General features: G+C 42.8%; 1 protein-coding gene across 1 annotated transcript; it reads left to right on the top strand.

Annotated features, from left to right (window-relative positions):
• Positions 1-13: 13 nt before the first annotated feature.
• Positions 14-11,579, top strand: LOC310806610 (serine/threonine-protein phosphatase PP1-beta catalytic subunit). The gene is made up of 8 exons (XM_083672778.1): positions 14-137; positions 7,783-7,914; positions 8,205-8,435; positions 8,723-8,827; positions 9,160-9,231; positions 9,738-9,889; positions 10,537-10,671; positions 11,036-11,579. Exons 1-8 carry the CDS (start codon positions 86-88, stop codon positions 11,138-11,140), a joined length of 984 nt encoding a protein of 327 aa, XP_083528904.1. The 5' UTR covers positions 14-85; the 3' UTR covers positions 11,141-11,579.
• Positions 11,580-11,749: the final 170 nt, after the last annotated feature.

Genomic DNA, 11,749 nt, shown 5'->3' with positions numbered 1-11,749 from the left:
CGCTGCTGTGAGACGGACAGGCGGCGCCTGCCAGCGTCTGTGGCAGCAGCAAGCAGAGAGTTCTGACAGCAGCCCCACTACAGAAATGGCGGAGGGGGAGTTGGACGTCGACTCGCTGATCTCCAGGCTGTTAGAGGGTGAGTTTATCAAAGCATTTTCATTGTATATCACATTTAGAGGGGCGCTGGTCACTTATTGCGTTTCGCCGATGTCCTAGCTGTGCGTAATTCCACAACCAGAGGCCTGGTTAGGAGAAAGGAGAGCCCGGTGTCTGAGTAGGGATAGCCGTCACTTATTCTAAAAACACTGGCACACCTATGCCTTTGCCTATGCCTATTGCCACCACCGCCGCCTTTTTTTGCCAACTAATATAACTCGATTTTATATTACAGTTGCAAGTCTAGAGTTAGGCCTAATGTTCAATTATCTAATTTGACCTGACGATAGTGTTCAAATTGTTAACCTACGATTGGTTTAGTTGCTTCATCAAAGTAGTTCCAAAGTTTTTTGCTCGAGTGAAGACTATTGATTGTTTGTATGGCTATACATTGTTAATAGTAGCCGACTTTTGCTACTGTAACTAGATTGGTGCACGATTCTCTAAGAAAACTACCTGGTTTAATTAGGTCTAACTGCGATTAGATATATCAATCAAAAAATCGATGTGGTGAAGGGTGAAAAAAGGATTCACACAATGTTGGATACATGGCAGATCATGGTAGCCTACTGTCCCATTTGTTGAGAGAGAGAAATAACTTGAAAGCCTATAAAAGTTATTTATTTGATCAATCAAAAATATTGACTTGAACTAATGGTAGCCTATGTCACATTTACATCACTTGTCATTTTGGCCTAATCTGTGTTGAGGGAACAACGTTCGAAAAAGGTAATTGTTGGACTTTATAAAACTTGATTTATGTATTAAACTGTTAAAAAATTGGTTATCTATCACCACCACACTTTAGCCTACTGTGCCTACCCTGTCAGATATCTCAGTAATGTGTCACTAAAAGGACAGGAAGTTGGCATATGACCTTATCATGAAGAATGTAAGGGGTGTTCCCATTTTGGCATGACAATTACCAATCAAATAACGATGGGCAAGCCTACTGTTCACAAGTTCAGACTCAGCAACGTAGTCAGTTTCACAGAACTCCCTCTGGTAGTTCATATATGGTGAGGTTGTGCATCATACACCTGAACTTTGCAAAACATCTCTTATTCTTAGGTTTCCTATTAATAATGCAACCCATCACAAGACTTATACCATCATGGTGACTGGATCCATAAGGATAACACTCCCTTGCTTCTGACCCAGTAGGTAACCTTTCTGCTTTCAAAGAAAGCCTATTGCTGTGCCTACAACCATTATGATGAGTGAAGGTAGCTGGGGATGATAATGATGCAGTCATGCAAGGCTAAATAAGGGAATCTGAGATAGGCAATGCTGTCAAATACAAACAAGCTGTTCCTCCCTGTGTGTTCAGTAAACCTGTGTACTGGCTGGAACAGTGATGAACAAACACACACACAAACACTCAGGCTGAAACAGTTCATTGAAGAACTTGAATAATTCAATTACAGAATTGTCTGCCTCTATAATTTATATAGTTTTTGCTGGTACATGCTGAAAGTTTATTTTTATATTGAAAAACAGAAAGGTTCTATGACTGATTCTGACGGATTCTACATATGTCAATGGTTCTAAGCTGTAGAGGCCACTTTATTTTTCTCAATAAAGCATTTAAAAAAGCAGTGTTTTTTTTACTATTATTACCATTAACAGTCAGAATAATCAACAGAATACTTGATTACTAAAATCCTTGATAGTTCCAGCCCTAAAACACACGCGCGCGCACACACACACACTGGAAAGTAATGAACAAACATTACACAAAGAACTAGACACAGGCTACTATGGAAAGTAGAAATGAACAAACATTGTACACTCACACTTAAGCACAGACCATGCCAGTATAATCTTTAGATTGGTTTGGAGATGAAAGGCCCCAGTGGGATCAGAGGCAGAGTTACATAACCCTGAGCCAGTCTGCTGCAGAGCCAATTGTGCCCAGAGCCAGGCAGGCGGCATAACTGGCAACCTGCTCCGCTGCACTAAGGAAACTCGGAGGGGGGGAAATTGGACAGATCTGGTCCAGATGTGAGCTGTGAGGGTTATATACAACCAGCTCTCCTGCACTTTTTACCCACTGGGCCACTTTCTCTACCATTGGCAGGAAAACCCCAACGGCCTGTAATAGGGATGCAGACACACACACACACACACACACACACAAATCATCCCCCCCAGCTCTGGATATTGGTCTGTTCATTGTTATGGGCAATGCTGCATCTCTAAAGTCTAAACATGTCATCTACACAAGGAGAATGTGGAGGTGTCACACCACCATTACATCTCAAATCACACTTGTATTTGTTTAACCGATGTGTAAACCAGGGGATGAAATGTATACCAGTACAGTACACCTAGTGGCCACTCGTGTTACCATTGTAGTCATACCACTGGGTCATACTTGCTCTCACCACCCTTTTACACCTCTGCACCGGGGTCTGGACTTAGGACTTCCCCTTCTCTTGCTAAGGTGGAAGTTCCTCTAACTCCTCAAATAGAGGTCTCACCTCCTTAGCATCCAGCCTTGATGCTACTCTGCCCCTCTCACCCTGACGCCCCTCTCTCTGTGATCCCTCATTAAATGTCAACAGACGCAGCTGTCCCTTGCTGGTAGTAATTACCCACCCAGCCCCTTTGGTGACTCAAACACACAGGAAATGGCAGCCACAGTACAGTTGATATAAACTAGTCGTTGTATCCCCCTTTATTTCTCTTCCTTCTTACTCTATTTCTCTTTCTCACACACACGTGCACATATACACTCCCTCTTACTTTTCTCTCTTCTTTCTCTCCCTCTGTCTCTCACACACACACACACACACCCAGTGTCTGCTGTCGTCTTCCTCCACACACAGCTGAGCACATTGTTGTTTGTTGATAGTGAAGAGGGACAGGCAGGAGCGTGCATTCATTAGAGTGACTGTCTACCCTCTACCATCAGATTCTGTTTGTTCATATTAGTTGTCATTGTATTTTCCCCCTTTTTTTCTGTGTTTGTGTCACATTTCCACTCTTTGCTCCCTGCCTCTATTTAGTTTTATTAGTGCTGTGTGTATATGTGAGTGAGCTAAGCCAGCACCGACTAGGCCTATTCCACTCCAGCTCTCTCTCTGTATGCCCAGCCTGAGCTCCCAAAATGCCCCTAGCTTACCCACAACAGTCTAACAACAGTCCCTCTGTCTCCCCTGCCATCACAGGTGGTCCACAGCCTTTCCATAGATGTTTTGTGCCACAATCAGTGCCATTTCACCATATATCAGCATGACAGGGAGCACTGACCGCTGCAGTTAAAGTTATGCCATTATTATTCTTTATATTATTATTGTTTCATTGGTGTTCAAGTAGGATACTTTCTTGAATTGAAAATGAATTGTCACCAGCTATGGAGCATAACACGGTAATGCCCTTTATAACGCTATAGGTTATTAAATTCAAAGAATTAAGCACAGTGCATCAATGCTCTTTAGGTGGTGGTGGTCTTGTTGATGATGATGAGGGCTGTTTTGCTGTTGGTGCCCTGGGTGTAGGGGATGGAGGTTGAGCAATGTGCCCAGTGCACTGTTATGGAAACAACAATGGTCGTGCCTGTGTGGCGTGGCGTGTCTCTCCCTGGCACCAGCCATGGCTCATGGAGGCTTTTCAGCTCCACAGGCTTTCCAATAAACTGTTCTCATTCTCTCTCTATCTGTCTCTCTCTCTTTCTGTCTCCCTCTCTCTCTTCCTCCATTTTCACTCCCTCTCTCTCTTCCTCCATTTTCACTCCCTCTTATTCTCACACACACTGTCGCTATCTCTTTCCTTCTCTACTCACATTCCTCCTTTCTTTCACTCCACAATGACAACCATTCACCCCCGAAAATGTTTTATTGAAATGCTATGGCAGTTGGGATTGCTACTTGAAATTCCCTCCCATTCTTGGAGCTGAGACGCTGTGTGTTGGAGGAGAGCTACTGAGGGGTCACTGTTTTCCATCCTCGGTGTGTGGGAGAGGGGGATGGAGGGGTGGAGGAGAGCAGCTGAACCATGCTGGCCCTGTGCCCAGTGGGAAGAAAGCTCCATTACACCAGGGCAGAATTGAGATGGCAGAAGTCACCCAGGCCATTTTCAGTGTTGTTAATTTGGTACATCCTCGTCCAAAGAAGTACAACTGTCACCCATTTAAAATTCATTATTTTGTACAAATAGCAGTGTTTGGGTGGTCTTTATTAAGCCAGAATGTGTTTGAATAATTTCTATCTGGACTGTGTGTATTTTCATGAAAATGAAAAGTCATCAATGTATGTGCTGAGAAAACCAACATAGCAGTGAATAGGCTATTTTTCATATTCTTTGACCTCACCAGTTTGTTGTTGTGAATGGGCTGACGTCACTGGCTGCAGATGACAGGGTTTGTATTGGTGAGCCCCACAGTCAACATGGGGCTGGTGTCTGTGCTGTGTTGTCAGTTGCTGTTTGAGTGAAGTGAACCTGGCTAGTGATTTTGTGCACTAAGCATCAGATACTCATGGCTGGGGACTTGAAGTGCTCCCTCTTTTGTCCTGAGTGACTACTTCCTCCTTCCTCTCCTCTATACCAGTGCCCATATATGGTAACCCCTCTGAGATGCACAGTCTCTGTGATGCAGTTTTTTTCTTTGCCACCATTAACTGAACCCTGCTCTTTAAATGAATGGAAAACTTCTTGACCTGACTGACCCTTTCCTCAATAAAACACAGCCAAGGAAACAAAAACGATGGAAGCATTAAACAAGTTGCCTACATAAGCAAATACACCTTTGTTGTCTCCTAGAGTTTAACACTGTGTGGTTCTCTCTGGCTACTCATCCAAATGTTTTTTAATTTTAAAAATAGAAAAGCATCTAACTTGCCATAGACAGTCTTTCACTGCCTTTCTAAATGTCAAATTACTGGCACTGGCAGTTGTGTTAACACACAAGTCAACAATATCGGGAAAGTAATGAAAAATAAACAGTAACTCCAATGCTTCTTTGCCCAAAGTGTCTTTGCTGAGTCGTTTAAATGATAAAACACACTTTTGCCTCCCCTCCCACCCAAACCTCTTCCTTATTTAGCTATACTTGTTTCCCTAGTGCCTTTTAGTATATGATCTGAACTCAAATTGACTGGACTGTCTGGTTTGTTTTGTTACAGTGAGGAGCAGAGAATAATTGTGTCGCTGCTCCTTTTCTGGCCGAGACAGACACCCGTGCTTCTGGAGGTTTGCTGTGTACGTGTAGGCTCAAGCTGTGTGGAATGCTGTGAGTCTCAGGGGAGGGGGTAAGGCAGGGCAGCCCTGTGACGTCGGGGGGGGGGGGGGGTGACCAGGATTCCACAGCATATAGAGGAGAACGGTATGATAACATGAGGAATAGGATAGAGAAAAGAAAGAGGGAGGCTTTGGAGGACTGCAGTGATCTGCTTTTGCAGAGGAGAGTGCAGGGTACTGGAGAGGACATTTTGTACCGTTTAAAGGGGTTGGCCTGTATCCTCCTCAATCTCCTCTTACCCCATCTGCAGTCTGTACACACACACACACACACACACACACACACTCTCTCTCAGAGCATGGCCATATGAGGAGTGATGAATTGAATTTCAATGTGGAGAGATTCCCTAATCTAATAAGACCAAAGAAAGGCTTCAACAGATCTGTTCTAGTCTCGCATATTATTAAGCACTAAGAAGTCGACTTGAAACCCCCCAAAACTTTTTTTCATTCAAGATAGGTTGATCAAATGTGTTTTTCTAGGCTTCTTATTTTCACTTCATGCAAGGAAGCAAGTGGTGACACCTATTCCTAAACATTCCTAGACATCCTGTGTGCTGTGCAGCTAGTGCTGGTGTGGTGCTCCCAACGTCAGTCACCATTTACAAGGCACATTGTTATGCTAGAAGGCTGGCTTGCCTCTCTGTTGAAAAGCAGGTTGTGTTCAGTGGGATAAAACATCTTGCGACGAACCGGAAATCTGTGTTCTTATTGGACCAACTCAGGTAGTTTCCTCTCTGTTTCAAAACATGTTGTGCCTACAGAACATCTCTAGCTCTGCCTTCAGCTAGCAACAACAGCTCATCAACATCTTGCAGGGTGGCGGTGACCTGGTGTGTTGCTATGGTGATTGCCTTTGGTTCTGCACCCTCACCATTGTGCGCTGCAGTGCACAGAATTGAACATGGGGTTAACACCTACCCCCCTCCAGTGGTCTGATCTGTCAAGGTCACAGGACTATTGGTTGGCAATGTGTGTGTGTGTGAGTGATGTCGCATTTCCATGTAGCCTGCCCATAACGTGTAAGGCGATCCTCCCAGTCCAGTGTTGCAGTTCTGGCTGCGGTGTCTATGTTGATGCTCTCCTATATTGGGCCTCCCACTCTGTCAGCTGATCCAACACAGACCTGCAAACACGTCACTTCTGTGGGTGAATAGGTGGGGGTGTGAAGTCACTGAAGGCGACACACACACACACACATCAGTTTTGTCAGGTTTCATGCTCAATTGAGAGTATGTGTTCTAGGCCAGTTGGTGCAGGGACTGTAATACAGTATCTCTGAGTGTCCTCTAGTTGTATCTAAGTGATAGAGACCCTCTCTAAATCAGGTAAGAGGAGAACAGATTGCTAAATGTTGAAGATAGCTATTGTACCTCCTTAGTTGTATTGTACCTCCTAGAATAATTACTAATGTTTGATTGTGGTGAACAATGATCCTAGAATCATTGCCTGGTGTGCACTAATAACCTTCTGAACTGGTGTACAAGATGGACTAGTAGTTGCACTGGCAAATGTGTTTGGTTTGGAAGAGGGTGAATGTTTTACAGTACTTGTTTAAGGTCTTGGGTCAAAAATAGCAGGGTCAAGTTGCAAATGTCTACACACAGTGCACAGTCTCCCAGTCACATGGAGGAATCTCTCTGCTTACAAGCCTCATATGTAGTCTGTTACTTAATGGTAGCAGTGCAACTGCAAATTGGAGAACATGCTTCAAGTCTAATGCTTATAAAACATTTCTATATAGCTGATGTAATAGAGTTTGAATGCATCCCACTTTTTCTTCAAGTGTGTTTTAGGGCCACATGTGCCTACATATAGCAGTCTTAAATTGATTTGACCCAATTATTGAATGTTAAGTGAAATTCAACCACAAGCATTTCCTATGCCATATTGTGACAAGTGGCAACACAGCCCTACCCCAGTTCCTCTGACAGACTGGGAAGTGTCCACACACAACGACACCCATTCAGGCTATTTTAAACTGCTTTGTTGGCTAAACCCGGGCCCTAATATTTACCTAGTTTTAATTTAAAAAAACTTACGCCTGACAGGCCTGACTTCCTGTGTGTTTTTGTTATGATTATAAACTCAGATGGAGTAGAAACGAAGTAAAATATGAAGTAGAAACGAAGTAAATATATGATATATAAAGTAAAGAAGTAAAAAAGCACTTTATGGTACCTAAACAAAATAATGTCCTCATTCATTCAACACAGGTCTTTTGCTCTCTGCAAAATAAAATCCAGGTTTTATAAAGGAATTGAATGAAAGTGGGGTTAGACTGCTGTCTTTTACACAGTACAAACACTAATGTCCAATTTTGTATTTCTCCTCCTTTTCTCTCCCTCTTACTCTCTCTTTTTCTCGTTCCCTCTTTCTCTCAGTGCGGGGATGTCGTCCAGGGAAGATAGTGCAGATGACAGAAGCAGAGGTCCGAGGGCTCTGCATCAAGTCCAGAGAGATCTTCCTCAGCCAACCCATCCTACTGGAGCTAGAGGCTCCCCTCAAAATCTGTGGTAAGTGTCTGTATGTCTGTCACTGTATGACTCGTCCACCACCTCCTCACTTCATTAGAATGGCTACAGTCTGATTCTTCACCCTTCTCCCTGAAGTGTGCGCTCATTCACTTCTTTTGATTTCAATATGTTTTGCCTTTTATGCATCTCTGCCTTAGATACTACAGCAGCAAACCATGCATGATTTCAGTTCTCCACAGGACAATGATGCAAAAATGTTGAATATCTGTGAAACTCTTGTCACCTTCCCCCTGTCAATCCTTCCGTCTTTCTCCCTTCCTCCCCCCTAGGTGACATCCATGGCCAGTACACAGACCTGCTGAGACTCTTTGAGTATGGTGGTTTCCCCCCAGAGGCTAATTATCTATTCCTGGGGGACTACGTGGACAGAGGGAAGCAGTCATTGGAGACCATCTGTCTGCTCCTGGCCTATAAGATCAAATATCCAGAGAACTTCTTCCTGCTTAGAGGAAACCATGAGTGTGCCTCCATCAACCGCATCTATGGCTTCTATGATGAGTGTAATATACACACACACACACACACAAGAAAATACTTGGTCTCATAAAGGCATGTTGACGTATACCTGTAGACATAACTGATACAAATAATTTCTGGCTCTAGCAGAAACCGGATTCACACACGACACAAAGAGGAACAACTATTTACAAGTGAACAAAACAATACTAACACACACTGAGTAATTGCTTGTGTGGCACAACACACATACCACACTAATCGTTCTCAACTCAATTAAAAGATCCAAAATGATATTACATATTTGCTCTCTTTCCCTCTGTTTTTGCAGGCAAGCGCAGATTCAACATTAAACTGTGGAAGACATTTACTGACTGCTTCAACTGCCTTCCTATCGCTGCCATAGTGGACGAGAAAATCTTCTGTTGCCATGGAGGTACTGTCAGAGCTGTCAGTTCTACTGCTTCCATACTTGCCATAAATTACAAAGAGTAATCAGTTTTCTTCCTTTCCTTTGTTTGATTATCATAGATGAGCTCTCAGCAAGAAAGAATTCTAGAATTCTAGCAGACCCTTTCTCTTAGAAATAAACAGTCCAAATATATGTGCAAATAAGAACATATAAATCATTACATAATTTATTTTTCACAGTAAAGTATGTGTATATACAATGTATACAGTATGAGGTGGAATGATGCAAGCAGTCATTGAACATGACTATGATTGTGTGGTGTGAGCTCAGTGTACCTGTAATGTTGTCTCCCACAGGTCTCTCCCCAGACCTACAGTCTATGGAGCAGATCCGTCGCATCATGAGACCCACAGATGTCCCTGACACAGGTAGACACATGCGCGCGCACACACACACACACCCACCCTCTTTAATCTGTATAAAAACATATGCTACAACCTTTATTGTCCAGAAGGGGGCAGTATTCCCCAACCAAAACTTAACTGCTCACTGAAGAGTACAAGACTTCCACTGTCATTCACACCAGTTTTTATGTGAAATATTTAATGTCTTAGATGCTTCATCAAAGTAAATGTTGACTTGACCTCAAATGGGTCGGCTTGATTTTATTTCAGTGACCATGGTCAACCTTTTTGTTAAACTGTTTTTAAAAAAAAAACTGATCTAAAAAAGAGTCAGATGCTCTTGTAATGACTCACAAGTCACAGAAAAGGCTCTAAAAGGGATCTGTCTCTGCTATAAGTGGTAGATTGACCAATTTTAGTCTCTGCTGGTTGGACATGGAGCACATGTCCTTATATGGTGGTGAACCACTGGACTGCCCAATACCTCATCTCTCAGATTCTCTTATGGTTTTGCTGTGTGTTCTCTCAAGGGTTGCTGTGCGACCTGCTTTGGTCAGACCCAGACAAAGATGTGCAGGGCTGGGGTGAGAACGACCGTGGGGTCTCCTTCACCTTTGGGGCTGATGTGGTTAGCAAGTTCCTCAACCGCCACGACCTGGACCTCATTTGCAGAGCGCACCAGGTACAACTCAACCAACCGCTCATTATACAGTATATTAAACACTGACACACATACACTGAAAACAGCACATGATGCACCTCAATTTGTACATACAACTCAACTGTTCACTCATCACACTCTCACAATACTCAAGGAACATACACTATACCTTCTTGTAGTAATCATAGAACTTGATCCATTCTTGAATACATGACCTGTAACATTATCAACATGTAATTCAAAGCTTATCTTCAAGGTGGCACTGCAGTTGGCAACAGATTTTCACACTTTTACGTTCAATTCCCCTAATATACAGTATGATTGGAATCCTCTTATGAACATCGTTAACCATCTATTTGCATTTTTGTTAAAGTATTGTGAGTATATCAACACATGGCTTGAGAGGGTGCTATGTCATCCTCTTGGTGATGGGGATGGAACTATCTAACTAGAAAAAACAAGTCAGGAATTCCTAAGGTTCTAAATTCATTACTAACATAATTAACCTTCAGGGCTCTTAAAAACAGTATGTGCAAACACTATCACATTACACAAGATTAATTATACACCCCATTTTCTGTTGAAACATTCAGATTATAGTATATGTATAGGTAATGATATTCTATTATTCAGTGCTGTTTTGCTCACTCTGTCTGTTACGCCCCCAGGTGGTAGAGGATGGGTATGAGTTCTTTGCGAAGAGGCAGCTGGTCACCCTGTTCTCAGCACCCAACTACTGTGGAGAGTTTGACAATGCCGGAGGCATGATGAGTGTGGACGAGACGCTGATGTGCTCTTTCCAGGTAACATGACAGCAGCAGGACAGGGTGGCCTGGTGTCGTTAGTACTGACTTTTTTCCCCTGTCTACAGACAAACTCGTGACTATCATTATTCAGTACCTTTAAGGTATTTTGGCATTCCTACATTTAGTGAGTTCATACAATGAAAATGAATTTAAGACTGTATTGACACACCTGAGACATTAAAGGATGACTCCACAGGTGGTAAATCCTATCCATGTGAGTCTTAAATGTATACTTTAAGCCTAGTTCCTGACTAAAGATCATGTTTAAATAAATCTCAATGTAAAGTGCTTTCTAGTCCAGGAAATCGCCCGGCAAGATCTTATGGCACCATTTCTGTCCTTGTCTGGAATCACCCTGTAGATCTTGAAGCCGTCTGAGAAGAAGGCCAAGTATCAGTATGGAGGGATGAACTCTGGCCGCCCCATCACCCCTCCCCGCACAGCCGTCCCACCAAAGAAACGGTGAAGAAGAAGGGAGCGTGGCAGAGTGGAAGAATGTGCGAGAGATGAAGATATGGATGTTTGTCCTTCATCAGCTTTTCACGATGGAGAAACACTTGGCAGAGGGAGTAGATAAATGCAAGGTTTTCATTTTAGAACCCCACCTCCATTTTCTTCTCTAGTTTTTATTCCCTCATGAACTGTTGTCGCACACTGCTCTCCTCAATGCTTTTTCAGCATCTGTGTAACCACACTGTTTTTAAAAAGAAGTGTTAAAGAAAAAAAAGAACACAAGGTCATTCTGTTTGCATATCGGAGTGTTTTTCTTTTTTTCTTTTTGCTTATCACAGAATGACAACTACTAGCTCAGTTTACCATACCCCTCCCTACCTGTACAGCAAGAACAGGTGTTAATGATGACTGCTGGGTTTTCAAAAAATAAAATAAACCTTTTTGAATGGTCAGCATGTTTTAATGGTGAACATTTCTTAGATGTTTAAGACACCACTATGAAGTGAACGGATTGGATGGGTATAAAGATGGCAAACATTCCATCAGTGGATATGGTAGAGCGTCTACTATATTGTGTATACCTGTCCAGTCTTTCGAGTTCTACAGAAGTGTCAAGGGATTG

The sequence above is a fragment of the Argentina silus genome (assembly GCF_951799395.1).
Source record: "Argentina silus genome assembly, chromosome: 1".
Classification (NCBI taxonomy): Eukaryota; Metazoa; Chordata; class Actinopteri; order Argentiniformes; family Argentinidae; genus Argentina; species Argentina silus.
Note: the sequence above shows the minus strand (reverse complement) of the source record. Positions and strands in the feature narration are given on the sequence as shown.